General features: G+C 40.5%; 1 protein-coding gene across 1 annotated transcript in view; it reads right to left on the bottom strand.

The window, feature by feature from the left end:
* Positions 1–7,681: 7,681 nt before the first annotated feature.
* The window catches only part of THAP9 (THAP domain containing 9), a gene marked incomplete at its 5' end in the record, with an annotated part of 302,390 nt that continues 291,321 nt past the window's right edge, over positions 7,682–18,750 (bottom strand). Inside the window, 1 exon segment of the mRNA XM_044075839.1 lies at positions 7,682–8,588. Within this exon segment, the coding sequence (XP_043931774.1) occupies positions 7,852–8,588 (737 nt within the window).

The raw sequence follows: 18,750 nt of genomic DNA, 5'->3' as shown, positions 1-18,750 counted from the left end.
AGTGCACCAAGCATGGGGATTGGACAGTATGTCAAACTATAAATGTGTTAATAAGTATTTATATTGCATAACAAAAGACAAGGGTAATATAGACAAAGGAGAGGAAGAAAGGTACTTTCCTGCTGAAGCCAGTATACAAAGAACTCTGCAGCAGACTATGGCCATTTCTTCTCTAACCATACCTTCTGCATTACAAAAAGAACTACAGAGATAAGTGTGCTGTACAAGATGGGAAGGGAAAGGTTGAAAGCCAGCCTAGTACAGTTTTATCTTCTGGGTGTTTCTAATGCCAGCGGCACAAGTCCTATATGTTGCCAAAGACGGCTCTCTTCCTGTCAAATAATACTCTAATTACTATACCTATGCTAAGGCCTGGGGAAGTGAAGCTTTAAATTGTAAACTTAAACCATCCATCCATCCATCCAGAGCCACCTTTCCCCTTTTGTGCACATGAGGTCAGGGTTCCACTTCAAGAGTGACAATCATCTAGAGACAATGTTCGCACTGCCGGATGGCTAGCCCTGCCTTGGTTCTTACATACCGCATATACATACATAACACTCACAACAACAGCCAGTTTAAAATGCCCAATTCACCTACTGCATGTCTTTGAAATGTGAGAGGAAACCACAGCAGCTGGAGAAAATTCACGGAAACACAGGGAGGGCATTTTGACTCCTTGAGTCAAACTGCAAATCTAATACAGTCTTCATACAGAAATTAATTTGTCATACATTTTGTAAAAGGCTTTTTCATTGTTTAATTTATTGAGGTATTTCATTGGAAGTTACTTGACTGATTTCTTATTTTAATTTTTCTGTAGTCAAATCAGCCCCATTTTTTTTGGGGGGGGGGTGATAACCATATTAATTTCTAGCTGGGAATCCCAACTGGCCTTCCATTCCCAAATGTCATCCAGGTGATAGGGAGTTTGACAGCTTGCTGGTCCTATAGGACAACCTACCTTTACCCTCCTTGGCAGCTCTTGTGATCTTTTCTATTGGTGTCTTCTTCTAAGGGGAAGTCTGCCTCACATGCTAAGTTCCCCTACAGTTACAAGGGTGAATGTACTCAAGGTGGGTTCAGTATGCTCAGATTCTACTGAATGCAACACCCAGTTCTCCCACTTAGTGTCATCCACATGGAGAAACAGAACTGCCTCCACCACCCCCACTAGGCTGGGCAGGCCACTGACGTGCCCTCACTCTCATCCTCCCCAGACAAATTATACAAATACTTGAACAGCTAACTCAACTCAGGTTGCCTGCACTATAGTGAAGCTTTATACATCTATGACACAGAGCTGACTGTAAATATTTAATTATACTGTTACATCTCATGTATTCCGTAATCCTCAGTAGGCGTTGGCTGAAACATAAGATGGAATAAATTCTGATGGGTGGTATTTACAGTTTTTTTTTCCAGTCATTGCTTGTTAAACTGCAAACCAGCCTACTGGCACAACACTTCAGTCAGTGAAAGAGACCAAGAACAGGAACTATAACCAAAGTGTGATGACTGCAACAGTGAAACACGAAGAACATCAGGAACTAGTCTTCATAGAAAGGAAAAGGTGTTGAGCATTTAGTTTTGAGCTGACCCTCTTACAAAGTTCCAGAAATACCTGCTGTGTCTGGAGGCTGGAAAAGGCGCTGGCAGTATAGCTCTGCAAGCCCAGTTTCATTAATGTTTACTGGGTCAGTTTCCCCAGTATATTATTTCTAATGGCAAAGTCCACAAACGATCCTACTAGCTAGTGAGGACACAGTGAATGGGATCAGCCAGTCACCATACTAGGAAAGGGTTTCTCTGAAACTAAACCAGGGAGACTTTACTTGGAAAACTACAGATGTCCTTCAAGGATGCATCTGCAGTCATAACATATGGGTTGTCCTGCCTCAGGCAGCCCTTCGGTCGGCCGGATTCCAAAGTCTGGGTCTGGCCTCGGCTGATGTCGCACTTCACCCGACATCATAGCTCCTGGGGTATAAAGGCATCAGCCGACGCCATTTTCCTCAGTCTTTCTTGCCGCGCGGTGCCCGAAGCAGAAGATGTTTGCAAGTGCCGGTCGGTCAGATCCAGAGATTTCAGCTACCGAAGACTTCTAAAAAAGCTAAGTACCCCGTTGGGGACTCTTTCTTGCCTCAGCCGATGTCAGACAAAGTAAATAATTGTTTAACTTGTGGGAAACAAATACCTCATAAGGATTTCCACTCTTACTGCCTTCCTTGCTTAGGCCCAGACCACGACGTATCAGCTTGTTTAGCCTGTGCTTCCTTCAACCGACGGACACTTAGACGTCGGTCGGAGTTTGCTGAAGAGTTTTTTGGCTCCGCTTTTGTATATAAAATGCCATCGGAGACTCCAACTACACATTTAGCTAAAAAACGCAAGGAAAAGGACCGACACTCGCGGCCCGCGGTTTTGGCTGAAACCACGGTTAGGCCTACCGCGAGTGTCTCGGTTTCGGCTGAAACCGAGACCTCGGTTCTCCCTTCGGCCGAAAGCATGCCTCCGACAACCGAGGCCACACAGGCCCCGGCTGAGTCGGCTACAGAAATTCCTACCGAAGAAGCAGGCACACAAGATTTGTCTGACACCATTCCATTGGACATCTCTACTCCTGCACGTGGGGCAGCTAGACCCCCTGCTTCTATATCTATCAAGGCCTTCTCCAGGGCTAAAGCAGCTAAACTCTCCAAGGCCTTACCTACAAAAGCTCCCTCTCACAGACCTACCTCAAGTTCTCAGATTCTCAGCCTTGCTGAGGACCTTATTTCTCTGATCAGGGGATCCCAACCTCACCCAGACAGGGCCTCACAACCCCCTCCTGAAAAGAGGCCTAGGACTGAACCCCCTGAACTTCTCTCCTCTGACTATTCCTCGGATGGTTCAGATTTATCAGACCATCAGGAAGGACCATACTCACCTTATGAGGATTCTGATGCAGAAGACTCCATTCCTTCTGCCTCCCCTCCAGAAGAATTTTCATTTGGGGAAACTCTACACTCAATGAGGGAACACTTCCAATGACAGGGTCAGGATTTTTCTGATTCTAGGAAAAGGCTAAAGACTTTTTTACACTTACCACAGCATAGGCCTTTAGCCATACCACCTGTACTATCAGTTGTTGATGATGCATACAATGATGCCAGTTCTGCCCCTGATTCTCTTCCCCTGGCCCCTGCCAAACCTGACAGATATTACAGGGTCCCGGATTCTCACTTCCACTTGTATAAGGCCCATGCTGCAGACCCAGAAACCATTTCTCAGGGCCCTAAAGGTGTTGCAGCTGCCTCTGCCAAAAACCCCCTACCCTCTGAAAGAGAATCAAGAGCATTAGAGAGATGGGGTAAAAAGGCTTATACATCTGCTACTCTTTCTGCCAGGGCTTTAAACTGTCAATTTCACATGATACAGTACCAGGAATTTTTATTAGATCAGCTGAATAAAAAGCTTTCCTCTCCTGAACCTTTAGACTGTAAGTCCCTTCAGGATTTGGTACACAACTCTCAGCAGGTCAGTAATAATTTCTTAAAATGTGGCTATGATGCACTGGAGGCTTCATTTAGATCAGCTATGACTGGAGCAGTGATTCGAAGGCATGCCTGGCTAAAAGAGCAATCCTTGCCAGACCATGTTAAGTCTAAACTCCTAGATGCCCCTATGGAGAAACAAAGTTTATTTGGCTCCCCTGCACAGGAGGTTCTAAAGAAAGTGGAAGAAAAAGCAAAATCTGTCCAAACAGTCAAGGATTTTCTGCAGGTCCAACCTCCGAGGTTCAGCAGAAATTGGCCTTCAAAGAATTGGTCCTTTTCAGACACCTCCAGAGCACAGAGAGGCAGAAATAGACGCCCAAGAGGCAGAGGTCAATCAAGGGGTGCCTACAGGGGTCGTCAGTGGCAACCTGCCAACCAGAGAAGTGCCGCCACAGCTGCGACTGCAACCAATTCCACAGGACAGACACAATGACTTGGCTCTGATTCCGCCTACCAGGGAAAAACTGGAAGCACCCTTGGGCGAAAAGCTAGCTTTATTTTCAAAAAACTGGCATTGCATTAAAGGAGACAAATGGACTTTGCAAACAATAGACAAAGGCTACAGGTTTCACTTCCACACTTTACCAAAAAAGAGAGGAATGCCAAACCTTCCACCAAGCCAGAAATCAGAGGCTCTAAAACAAATCATCAACTTACTAAGGATGAGAGCAATAGAAAAGGTACCATCTATGGAACAAGGCCAAGGATTTTACTCCAGACTATTCTTTGTACCAAGAAAAGAAAATCAATGGAGGCCTATTCTCGACTTGTCCGCACTGAACACATATCTCACTGTTCCAAAATTCAAGATGCTGACCCTACAGCAACTTCTTCCCATGTTGGGCAAGGAGTCTTGGCTGGTGACTCTAGATCTCAAGGAGGCATACCTGCACGTCCCTATACGACCAGATTGCAGAAGACACCTCAGATTTCTTGCAGGATCAGAGCATTATCAATTCTCAGCATTGCCTTTTGGCTTATCTACTGCGCCCAGAGTATTCACGAAATGCCTGGCATCAGTAATTGCACATTGCAGGCTTCAGGGAATTCAAATCTACCCATACCTGGACGACTGCCTAATACAAGCGGACAACAAGATAAAAATAATAAAGGATTTGGCCTATGTCATACAACTGCTGCAAGCCTTGGGATACACAGTCAACATACAAAAGTCAAGACTAGTGCCATCCCAAAGGATAACATTTTTGGGTGCAGAACTGGACACAATAACTCAGATGGCTTTTCTCACAGTAGAAAAACAAAAGCAACTACCAGTCTACTTCATGGCATTAACAAGACAAACTCAGCTTACTGCAAGGAAAGTCCTTCAGGCCCTGGGTTACATGGCATCCTGCATAATCTTGATCCCACATGCCAGGCTGCATATGAGAAAATTACAATGGTACCTAAGGAATGTATGGTCTCAACACAGACACAGTCTAGAAACCCTGATACCAATCATTCCATGCCTGAAAAAAGAATTCCTGCGGTGGGCTCAGGCCTGCCAGACCAACAGAGGATTGCCTTTCCACAAACCACATCCAAGGCAGACCATCACCACGGACGCCTCAGACCTAGGCTGGGGGGCACACATGGAAGACAAGTGTATCCAAGGCCTATGGTCCCAAGACCAGCTGAATCTACACATAAATCTAAAGGAGATGCTGGCAGTGAAGCATGCAATCGAGGCATTCAAATCATTCCTCCAGCAAGGACACCTGCTGATAAGGACGGACAATACCACAGTCATGTGGTACATCAACAAGCAGGGAGGCACACATTCATACCCTCTATGCCGGATGGCAATGGACCTGTGGAATTTAGGCCTGAATCTCAACATTCAACTGCAGGCCAGATTCGTACCAGGAAAAGAGAATTCACTAGCAGACAGCTTAAGCAGAACTACCACGGATGCTCACGAATGGATGCTGCATCCAGACATCTTCAAAACCATAACAAAGAAATGGGGAATGCCAGAGATGGACCTGTTCGCCTCCCCACTCAACCACCAACTGAAGAAATTCTGCTCAAGAGTATGCCACCCACAAACCTGGAGGGTGGACTCCCTTTCTTTCAGCTGGAAGGCCCTGACAGTTTATGCCTTTCCACCTCTCCCATTGATGTACAAACTTCTACTGAAGATCAGAGAGGAACAGCCAAAGGTAATTCTGATAGCTCCAGACTGGCCAAGGCAGCATTGGTACCCGCTACTGAGAAGCATGTCTCGGACGAACTCATGGCCTCTACCTCTATGGCCTTTACTTCTAACGCAGAACAGCTACAAGACCCTGCATCCAAACTTAAAGACGCTGCAGCTAACTGCTCGGAAAATTGCATAAAACAAAACCAACCTGTTTTATCTCAGAGGGTCAAGGACATTATCCTGGAGGCTCGCAGACCCTCCACAAGGAAAACATATTCAGCCAAATGGAAGATATTCCTCATTTGGAGTGCAGCAAAGGGAGCAAATGTCACATGGGCAAACCTAGCACACATCCTAGAATACTTTAGCAGAACTGTTCCACAATGGCCTGTCCTATTCTTCCATTAAGATTCATGCATCAGCAATTTCAGCAGAGTACAACATGGATCCTCCTGTCTTCTCTCATCCTCTCCTCAGACAATTTTTGAGAGGGATCAAAAATGTAAAACCTCCAAGGAAACCACCTCTGCCTGCATGGGATCTCAATTTTGTGCTAGAAAAAATTAACACTTCCCCTTTTGAACCAGCAGCAACAGCAGACTTACAGTTCTTATCTTGGAAAACTGCCTTCCTGCTAGCAATCACTTCAGCAAGAAGGGTATCCGAGTTACAGGCATTAATGGCAGTGCAGCCTTTCCTTATCTTTCACCAGGATAGAGTGTCTCTGAGAACCAATCCTACTTTCATGCCAAAGGTGGTATCCAGGGTATCCTTGAACCAAGCTATTCATTTACCTACATTCTTCCCTAACCCACAGAACAGGGGGGAAAAACTACTACACACCTTGGATGTACAGACAACTGCGCTACTATCTGGACTGAACTAAGACCAGCAGAAAAACTGACCAGCTTCTGGTAGCATATGCAACAGGAGTGCAAGGAAAAGCAATTTCAAAACAGACAATCTCAAAATGGATAGGAAATTGCATTTGATTCTGCTACTCATTTCATGGAAAGACAACTCCTGAAAATATCAGGCCTCACTCCACAAGAGCTACAGCCACCACTACAGCTTTCCTACGAGGAGTGGCTACCAAAGACATTTTAGAAGCTGCTACTTGGAGCTCCGTGCATACATTTGCCAAGCATTACAATCTTCCTTTATACTCCAGATCCCGAGCAGGTTTTGCAACTGCAGTTTTACAAAGGATCTTAACTACACCATCATTATCTTAGTGCCTCCTCCCCCAGTTTGGCTATGGTATTCTACCCATATGTTATGACTGCAGATGCATCCTTGAAGGACATAGTACAGTTTTGTTCCTACCATAAATGGAGATGTCCGATAGGTATGCATCTGCAGTCAGGATTACCCACCCTCCTTCCCCTCTGTGGTATTCCTAGGGTACTTACCCCTCTCTTAGCTAGCTGGAGGAATCTATTATGGTGTATTTGTTTGTATGTATATATGTATATATACTTTTTGATTTCTACTGTTTGGAATTTTCTACTTTTATACAAATTTAGCCTTCCTAGAGGGCACCTGGCATCTGGGGCAAGAAACACTGAGGAAAATGGCGTTGGCTGATGCCTTTATACCCCAGGAGCTATGACGTCGGGTGAAGTGCGACATCAGCCGAGGCCAGACCCAGACTTTGGAATCCGGCCGACCGAAGGGCTGCCTGAGGCAGGACAACCCATATGTTATGACTGCAGATGCATACCTATCGGACATCTACATTTATGGTAGGTACAAAACTGTACTTTCTGGAGCACAAGGGGCAACAAGAAGACTGCAGCAACAAGAATAAAAAAGCACAATAAATAAATAAATAACTTTGCAGTTCTTTTCTTAAAGAGTTTTTGGCTGATTTTTCTTTTTTTTTGGTGGCACTATATGATTTAAAATAACAACACATATACAGTTTATCTATCCTTAATATTATTTACTGAAAAACCTTTTTATGTATAAAAAAAAAAAAAAAAAAATTGAAAATACATGATTTTCCAGTAAAAGTATATTAAAATGAAGAAAAAAAACATTGAATATAATGGCAATCTTCTGGCATTTCATTCAGTACAAAGCATTATAAAACAACTGTTCACAGTGGAATTATTTTCTCCACCTTACTGGACTTGATTTCAGGATGCTGCTAAATCCTGTGCAGTCTTAACATTTACAATGCATTGTTTTAGTGAATTTCTGCTTAATTTTGCATTTAAACAATTCCCATTGTTCAAGTTTTGCAAAGTGCTGCTGACGGATCCTGTAGAATACAGAAACCAGCAAACGCAGAATGTAAAAATGATGATTATCAATGCCACACTGACTCTGTGCCATGTGTTTACTGAGACCAAGCACATCACAGCTGCCAATATCAAGAAGTACTTCGTGCTCTAATCTCAAAAGATTTACAGAGTATTGTTTACTGCTGGCATTCATCATATGTCTTAGCTTACGTTCTGAGCTAAGAATAATTCTGACTGTGCCTGATGATGGAATAACCAGTCTACCGTTCTCTTTCAGCTGCAACAAGTGGTGCGCATCTAAGAAATTAACTTGGAGAGTATCACTGACAAGTGCACATCGGCATTCATCACATGCCACCTCAGTCATTGCTTTACGGACAACCCAGCCTGCAAAATATACTAATGGATTGTTGAGCAAGAAATTCAATGTTTCAGAAATTAAATTATGATCAGGCAATTCAATGCTGTTGTCTTCAAAAGGAGAAGGCAGGTGCTGCTGGAAAATAATTGGTAAGCTTCTTTCTTCATACAATGTAAGGAACTCCATACTGTTTTTAGCAGTTTCATTATCCTGATCTATGTTTATTCCACATCTTATAAGCCATTTTCTCATAGCATGTTTCACCTGTGATGCTGTAAGTTCATAGCCCAGTTCTCCTGTCAGGAAATAAAAATCGTTTTTAGCTGCTGATGGATGCTGCATAATCATGCTTTCCAAAACAAACACAAATATCAATGTTTAATAAAATACAGGGTCCAAATGCAATGCCTTGCTTTCTGTCAGGGCTGTGAATTACAAAAGTTCAGTGACACCAGATCTGTGCCAGTTCTTTAAACCACACTTACCTTCTCCAATCCTTTCTGTTGTGTTTGTATAAATATTTGATTTCACTTTTGTAACAGACTGCTGCAGACACTGGCAATTTGTTGCAAAAACACCGCACAACACAAGACCAAAATATAATTTTATTACTAAGTGGCACTTTTCCTCACTATTTTCACATCATGGACAAGTAATAATGATTATCCCCAAAGCATTCACTGCTTCAGGCAAGAGTGTGACAAGTCTAGGTCTGCTGCCTCCATCCTGTCAGATGTAATAACAATAGGAACACTGCCATCCAAATGAGGTCGTTCAAAGAAATGGGTGTTATCTGTACACTTCAAGTAAAAATAATTATTACTGCCAGTGTTAGCTGTAAGGTTGCACACTAAACATAGGAGCATAATTTGGGGTTCCATATTTTTGAAAAAGTTTTTCAAAAATATCTCTTTAAAACCTTAAGTCATAAAATATGATGAAATATATGTGCATTGTTCCAAAGAACAATCTGCAAAATGACTGCAAAATACTGCCCCTGGTTTAAAATAAATATCTTTAACCTCATTTGAAAAAAGACAGTTGTCACATTCACAAGGTGGCATAAAATACTGCCTGCGTTGTAAATTTCCATTGAAAATAATGAAAATTACAAAAAAGTACATTAGCTTTGACAAATGAAAGGCTCATGGCTTTCAATACTGGCCATAACATTTAAATGTATGTTTGTTATGAACAGTAGTACTACAAACATGTACACATTGCTCCAAAGGCAGTTCTGTACATTAATCACTGTTTACAGTTGAAAATGTGAGTTTACTTTGGATAAGAGATATTATATCATATCAGTTATGATGCTGTCCTAAGAAATTATTCTCAAAATTTCATATCAAAATATTGAAAATATACATTACAAGATAAGAATTACACAAAAGCCTTAACTTTTTTTTTTTACAATATTTTAACCCAGATATTCTACATACCTATTTTATGACCTTACTTCTCAGAATTAACTGTAAAAAAATCCTGCCAGAAAGCAAACGTTAAAGAATGACTGTGGAATGCAAGGAATTACTTTTAGTGTCAGAAATGTAAAAGAAAAGTATGTACCAGGGCCTGCAGACTGAAAATGTATATCCAACACAATGAAACTGGTTAAGAACCAAACTGTTAAACTAAATGCAAGCTAGGCACTTCTGATCCAAAATTACTAATAACTGATGATGTTCAGAATGCTCAACTTTTGGATTCCACATCATGAACTATGACCGAGACAAATTTTACCCCAAAGGATGATTTCACAGTTTTACGCAACTGAACCATTTATTCCTCATCCACAAGATGCCAGCTCAATAAGGCAAGTATCAAGGTAGTTTGAGTTTTTCCTGTTAATCCCTAAGACCCATTCATTATCCTTCATGTTTTTGGAGCTGGCATGCAATGAATCACTGTAGTGCAAACCACAAGGTGTGGCATGAACAACTGTCCCTGTCCCCCTTACAGACAAGTACCTTCACATGATCTTTCATCTCCACTGGGGATTCTAGTGCAAAGAGTGTGCTCTCTCACCCTCACACACACACCCACCCTGAAGGGAGGCACAGACCTAATCATTCCATTCTTCCCCCATACCAGGTCCAACAGCTGTTGGAGCTACTAGGCGAATGTGGCTTGTCTGCATTACAGTCAGGCTTTACCCTCTATGCCAACACAGCTGTCACAGGGTGACCACAGTTATGGTGAAAAATCCCTCTTCTCTTTTTTTTTTTTTTTTGCAGAACTGCACAATCGTGATAGCACAACTCATGAATGGGGTCCAACAGAGGACAAAGTGAAAGTATAGGCCAATACTTTAAGAAACTGTTACACTGCGGCTAGCTACTGAAACTAAAAAAACTGCAGTACCAGTCGAGTGCTAAATAAATTAATTGATGAATACAAATCCATTGCCCAGGTTACAATCCAATGTGCTGGGGTAGTACTGTCTGCTGATGTTTAAGACCAGGCAAAGGGTTATACTCACCAGTAAATACATCAATTTATTTAGAGAAGAAATGGGCCTCCTTAAAATTCTCTCTTTTTTATGTTTTTGGAAATGCACATTTATAAATCTGAAGTTATCTCAACTTTACCACTGTCTGTCAAGAAGTGAAAATAGCTTCCAGGTCAGGAAAAAAAAAAACAAGGTGTGGCATGAACAACTGGCCCTGTCCCCCTTACAGACAAGTACCTCCACATGATCTTTCATCTCCACTGGGGATTCTAGTGCAAAGAGTGTGCTCTCTCACACTCACACACACACCCACTCACCCTGAAGGGAGGCACAGACCTAATCATTCCATTCTTCCCCCATGCCAGGTCCAACAACTGTTGGAGCTACTAGGCGAATGTGGCTTGTCTGCATTACAGTCAGGCTTTACCCTCTATGCCAACACAGCTGTCACAGGGTGACCACAGTTATGGTGAAAAATCCCTCTCTTTTTTTTTTTTTTTGCAGAACTGCACAATCGTGATAACACAACTCATGAATGGGGTCCAACAGAGGACAAAGTGAAAGTATAGGCCAATACTTTAAGAAACTGTTAAACTGCGGCTAGCTACTGAAACTAAAAAAACTGCAGTACCAGTCGAGTGCTAAATAAATTCATTGATGAATACAAATCCAGTGCCCAGGTTACAATCCAATGTGCTGGGGTAGTACTGTCTGCTGATGTTTAAGACCAGGCAAAGGGTACTCACCAGTAAATACATCAATTTATTTAGAGAAGAAATGGGCCTCCTTAAAATTCTCTCTTTTTTATGTTTTTGGAAATGCACATTTATAAATCTGAAGTTATCTCAACTTTACCACTGTCTGTCAAGAAGTGAAAATAGCTTCCAGGTCAGGAAAAAAAAATCTTTTTTTGGTTCCAGAAGAGAAATACAGGTGAAGGAGTGTTAGAAGGTTAGTCCAATGTGATGGGGTCTGGCTGTGGTAGAGGAATGTTGATGGGTCATTTATTCTACTACACAGAACTCCAACCATCAAGGAGAAATGCATTCCATATTTTTACAGACTTAATACTACTGATAAACCAAGAGCTCATCAGAGTCATTAAATGGATAGTGGACTTGGAGGGAGCAAGCAGATGTAGTGTCACTGTTAAAAGAGTCTAAGTTTGGGGGATATAAGAAACTGTAGCTGATGAGTTGTTTTATTATAAAATGTAGAGCAGATATAAATGGATGACTTTCTTTACTTCACAGACAAATGCTGCTGGATCCAACACTTATCATGATCACTTGTGGGACTGCTAACAATGAGAAAAAAAATAATTGCAAGAAAGGTTTGTGAGGATGTTGTAAACTTTGGTGAGTGGACAGGAATATCAACAGTGTTCAGTTTTGACTCATGAACATGAAGAATGCCAAAGTTACTGAACACTTGTGTTGGTGGCAAAATCTTCCATCGTTGACAGTAAAACTACAGCTGGAAAAGTGCACAAAACTCAGGCCCTTAACTTCTCTTTTCTCATTATCATAAGGGTGCCATATGTTTTTTATACATGTCATAAACTTTAAACATACGCTTTAGTTATTTGATACAAAAGAAAACATTACTGTAATCACTTCTCATTACAGACAAAACCATAAATAAGAATTATAAAAACAAAGCAATAAACACTACTAACAATAATACTATTACTAAATGTTTTACTGATATTTTATACTTAAATCTGGTACAAGTAGTTCCTTTCATAATTTAAAGTACAAAACATTTCAGTAAGGCAGCAAATGAAAAGCTGAATATTAAAAAGAACAGGATTATGCCCACATTTGAAATCTCTTCAGTCTTCTATTGTAAAGAAATACAAGAAGATCTCCAAACAACAACTAAATACCTAATTATTACGTTGTCTTTCAACATGCATCATTTATCTCTACCAATATGAACAGTCTGGAAAAGAACTGCAGAAGAGCTTGCAAGTTGGGATGACCTGTATCAAATTGTTCCATTTTTTTCTAGATGGTCTGTTATGTCAATACTCCATGACAATAAGTGGGCTAATTCATATTCTAGATGAAGCCTTTTGGTCACAATGGCACAATGAGTAGCCAAACTACAGACATCAACACCAATGGAAATTATGATGTACTTATGACCCTGCTCTAGTATACTGCTATATTAAACAAAAGAATAAGTTACACAGAAATGTTTTTTCCTTTTTTTTTTTTTTTGTACTATTTGTACTTCCTGGTGCACTCGTATACTCTGATACAAGTCAGCAGGATAGAATCAAGATGTACTGTGCATGCACACAACAGTGAAAATGGCCATGAACATGTAATGCAAGCTTTGCCTTCAGATGCTGCCATTGTACATGCCATATCAGACCAAAAAGGATTCTGCCTCTAACAGACGGGGCAGATTTTAAAGTAAAATGCATCACCTGTGTTCATTTAAGGTATACATGTCCAGTTCTGTAAAGCATGAGTAGCAGTAAACAAAATGATTCTTTTAACATTTTTTGTGCTGAGCAAAAATTGTGTCAATAAATGATGAAATGTCCAGCAGCTGCAATGATCAATATTTCAATGTGGCTACCAAACTCAGTGGCAAATAGATTTCACCTCCTATCTGTACTGCAGGGAAGCTTGAACAGGTGGTATCATCCTATCTCTCTATAATATTAAAATGGAGGTCTTTCCCACCTAAGGCTACATAATGAACTCTACTCATTTCAAGTCCTGGCTAAATGTATCTGGAGGCAGTTAGATTCAGTTACCATAAATGAACTTCCAAGCATGCCAAGGTCATGAAGTTCTACGCATCAAGCTCTATCTAATATGTCAGTTTATAACTTAACAAATTAATTATTTTGATTATGGGTATTAGACTCTGAAATTGATCAAAATTATTGGCAGGGAACCCAATTTACACAGAATCCTATCTTTATTTGTAGGGTTTAATGTCCTCCACATTCCTTAACATAATGACCAACCCCTTGCTGCCCTCCCATCTGACATGTACTCTGCCCATCACAGCTGTCTCTTTTCAGAGACGAGTTTGCAAGCAGTCATTGACATGAGCATCTATATTTAGCACTGCAAGTGAGAGAACTGTTAGGGCACAGCTGAAGCTGTACTTGATCAGTGTATCAGTGTAGTATAATACCTGCTTCATCTCCTGCCCATTTCTGCTTAAATAATAATGATTCATATTCTGTTTTTCTTACTCAACCTGTGTGCCCCCACACACTGCTTGCTGTTTCAGGTGTTGCTTTATTACTCACTTGCAACAGTTGGAATGCCCTCAAAGGTTCCTCACCAGGAGGATCCAGGGTATGAATACCCTGTCCTACATAGATCGCCTTAAGGCCCTGTCCCTGTCCTCAGTCTCCTACAGGTTACTGAGAGGCACTCTATGCCTGGGATATAAGGCATCCTTAGATCCAGCTATGATGGATTTCTCTGCACATCCATGAAATAAACAGCACCATAAATACTATATACAAGGACCTGAACTTTGCCTTTGATTTAAATAAAACACGCTAAAGAGCCCGATATGCACCTCAAAGGATCTAGAAGTTGGCAGTAAGTACATTGATGCCCAACTAACATACCCCCACATCACCCTTAGCTACCTCATTACTAACATACCCCACAATATAGGCATCCGAAGTACTCTGGGACAAACCTGGATTGGGTTGCACAACTAGATTTATAAAGACCCTGGTGGTCATTAGATTAGTATAAACCTATGAACCTGTAAGTCTCGACAGCACATATTAATTACTTTTATACTTTAACTTAAAAAAAGAACAACAGTGGCCTCTGCATAATGTAGAATTTAATATTAGAGGGTCATCTTAAACAATTTTAAATAATTCAAACATGCTCACAATTAACTAAAACAACCCATTTTAAGGGATTCAAAAACAATGTTATCTGAACAAAATTTTGAACTGCTCTATATCAACATGCTGAGTCACACAAAGGGCATAGGTAATAATGTACTACTTATGGCTCAGATGATTATTACTAAACTTACCCTCAACCTGCACAGAAATGTTGTTTCCAATGTTCTTTAAAAACATACATAGGTAGTTTTAAAGAAAACAAAACCGTATGAAAATTAAAAGCATGGTAATTCAGACTGAAGTTATCAGCAGAGCAGATTGAGAGAAATGTTAAAGCTGAATAAGGCCTTCCTAAAGCTGTGAGTTGTTTGCATAAAAGTTCTGATGCTGTCCCAGATTATTGATGGAGGGATGAAAGCACTAAACTTTATAAATTTGTTACAATAAAATGTTTTTTACGAACCTATTACGGACTGGATGTGGAAATTATTGTAACGTCCTTGTTCGAGTACTGTTTATTTTATTTCAGTGTAGAACTTCACTGTGTTTACATTTAAACCTCGGCCAATGTCTTTAACAAGTACACCAAACAGTCAGAATCTGGCAAAAACTGAATGAAAACAAAAAAAAATAAAATGACGTCACACACAAAAGTGTTTAATAAAACATAAAAATGATGAGCACTTTCGTCTTTTGACAAACTAAGGACTTAAGCATACTTAAAGGAGAACCGCACCCACAGACTAAAAAAACATGTTTATTTCATCATGGTTCAGTGTTTCCTAAATTTTAACATCACTCTGGGATTACTTACAAGTCTTTAAATATTTTTATATGCAATTTCTGAGTCTGACCACATGGGGTCTGCCATCTTGAAGCAATTCTGATTGTTTAGTCTGCCTCTAGGTATCCCAGAATGCAGTGCTTGTCTGTAAAAAGTTACATTACACAGGCCTCTTTCTTCCTAAAGCTCCTGTCACTGCATTGATTTAACATGCATACACTGCTGTCTTTAAGTCAGTTAGTTTTAAGCAACATTTCATGCCGTTCAATGACTACGTAAAACACAGTGCAAATGCCACAGAACAGACTTTCAAAGTGCTTTTTACTGGTACTGCTTTTTAGAATGGCTAAACTGCATTTTTTTCGTGAAGCCTGACTTGTACTACTTTGGCTCTTCTCCCATCCCCCTTCACACCTAACTTACCTAGCTGTCAAAGTGCTAAGGGTAATTTGAGCAGTTACCTGCTGTGACTGACAGCTCACAGCAGGAGACTTGACTCATGCACTGTTTCCATGTTCTAGCCTTTACTTTCTGTATGGATAGGGGAAAGACTAGGGAGCTGTGACATTACAGCATGGATGGGTTTTTAGAACAGTCATGGTGATGTCACTTTGGGGAGGCAACTGGCCAGAAAACTGCCTGTATTCAGTGGCCTTGATGACATTAATAAATTGGAGACTGTAGCAATGGAGGGATAAAAGTTTTTTGAAAGTGAAACCACCACAGTACAGTAAGGTACTGTTCTAGTGGAGAGAAACAGTCAATTTAAAATATTTTAAATGCTGTCTTGTTTACTCACAGCAGGGACAATAAATAGGGATAAAAAGGACAGAGAAGTTGAGTATTTAATAACAGAATTCCACTGTTGTCCTTTAAATGCAGTCTTATAAATCCACTCCCACAAATCACATGTACAAACTCATCCTATCAGTAAGCTACCTTCAATTAAAAAAAAATAGTGTAACTGGGAAATACTTCAATTCAGAAATATCTTAATTGAAAAATAACTAATACAGCCATTTATTAGCACAATACATAATCATATTCTAACAATCAATTTCCTACAAGAACATATAAATAGAATATACAATTAAAAATAATACAGTTAAATACACATATAAAACATAATAGTCTGAATATGGTTTACCATCATAATGTCACCAGGCACATCACTGAAACAACTTCAGTGAACTCCAAACTGCAGCTCCTCATAACCATGAATGCCAACATTCTGAATCACAAAATCTGCCACCTTTTTGACCCATGGTAGCACTTGTTTCAGGCAAGAAGCAGTCGAAAATGTCAACATTCGCTATTTTGTTCAACTTTCTGATGTGCTGACGGTACAGAATTTGCAGAAATGGTTTGACTATGTGCACATTCGGGGATGTGCCTGCCGACATTATGATGGTAAACCATCTGAATATATACATTAAATATCCATAGACTTCAACTGTTGCAAACCATTCAAAGAGGTCTTGTCATTCAGCCCTGGAGGGCATGTCACATTTAACTTAATTTACCAATAAAGATCTTTTGTTTCAAAAAAAAAAAAAAACATCATCATAATTTCAGTAACTGGCTCAGATACTGGAGGAGATGACCAGAGAGGGAAGGGATCAGCAGCCAATAGTGGCTCAACCCTAGTTTATACACATCATACCACAGAAGTGTGATCTGGGGTAAATGCAATTCTGCAACAAAAAGCAGTACAAATGCAGACAATACACCTGATTCCAAAAGACTTGTTTTCAGTAAGTGACCACTTACACTGACAGCAAGTCTTCTGGAATCTGGCCTTTGGAGTAAGCCTGTTTAAAGGCAGACCTTACACTGAAGTAAGTGACTTGCATTGAAAGCAAGTCTTTTGGAATCCGGGAAGGCTCACACAGAGAGCAATACTTAGAATTTCGCCCAAGGAGTCTTCATAACTCAAATGTCATCAGAGGGTGTGCAGATGTAAGTAGCCATATTTGAGATGTAGCAGTAGGCATTGCACTATTTCTTTAGATCAAAAGAAAGGTGTTGGGAAGCATAATGAAAAAAATCTGGATCACCAATGGACAAAAGCTTATCAGCACATGACCCTTGCCAGCAATGCCCAGCCAAAGAACTGAGGTTGTATCTTGAAGATGGAAAGGTTCAGGACAACGTTTCAAATAGATCAGTTGACCAGCAAGCTGGTAAGGAAATAAAAAAAAAAGAATCAGTACATCATATTATACTCTATTACATATGTGACGTCCCTCCTCTGGGCCAGTAATCAAGGAGCCTCAATCCTCACCATTGACTCCACTGAGGGACGTTTACTTGGAACAAAAATTGATACACACAGTAATTCCAGATGCAACTCTCTGCACAAAGCGCAATTTCCCTTAAGAGCACACAGGGAACACACTCCCTGTCCTGGGGCTGGGTTTCCCCCTCTCTCTCAGCAGGCCCCACATAAGATTCCACATTGACTACAGCTGTAGAGTTGAGTCCTCAGCCAAGTCCTCCGCCAACCTCTCTGTGAAGCCAGTACTCTGTGTCCCTGCTCCAAGTGGCTGACACACACACACACACACACACACACACACACACACACACACACACACACACACACGCACACTCACACTCACACACACACACCTGGGAAAGGCTGGCACAGATTTACCAGCTCTGCCCGCTCAGCCCAGACTATAAGGTAGATACTGCCACCAGAACACTCTAAAGCCAGCTATTCTAAGTCTTTTGCAAGGGTACCAATTATACTGAGTAATATTAATACAAATACAAATGGTAGTATTTGACAAATGCAACAAGGCTTTTCAGAAGCGGTCGCAGGGTCATCAAATAAATATAAGTACTCTCAACCATTAAAATATTTTCTAAAAGACCAGCCACAATGAAAAGTTTACGTACACTTAATAATAAACAATAAAAAAATGAAAATACTAAATATTTATTTACAATAAACACCATAGTTTCAAACACAGGAAATTTTAAAAATAACACAGATGGATAGATTCACACAGATACAGAAAAACAGTACTTAACTTATCTCACTATATTTTCCTGACTGATATAAAGAATTACTACTCCCTGGTTACCTACTAAAGCAAGGCAAGATTAACTGGGTGACTGATCCTTCTTTGTCAGGTTTCAAAAACAGACTGCCCTAAGACTTCTGTCTCATCTAGTATTAAAACATAATTTCAGTGCTGGTTACAGAATGACATCACATACACCTGGTCACATGCCTCTGGTTCCCACACTACCCCCTTTACTAGAAACTGAACCAGAATCTAACACATACCTTTCATAATACATACACACAGAGCTTTGCTAAGATGTGTTATAGCATCTGGAAGCTATAAAACCATTTCAAAAGCT

Source organism: Protopterus annectens, chromosome 6.part1 (assembly GCF_019279795.1).
Source record: "Protopterus annectens isolate FY-2018-M chromosome 6.part1, PAN1.0, whole genome shotgun sequence".
Taxonomy (NCBI): domain Eukaryota; kingdom Metazoa; phylum Chordata; order Ceratodontiformes; family Protopteridae; genus Protopterus; species Protopterus annectens.
The sequence above is the reverse complement of the archived record's forward strand: the minus strand, read 5'-3'. Positions and strand labels throughout refer to the sequence as shown.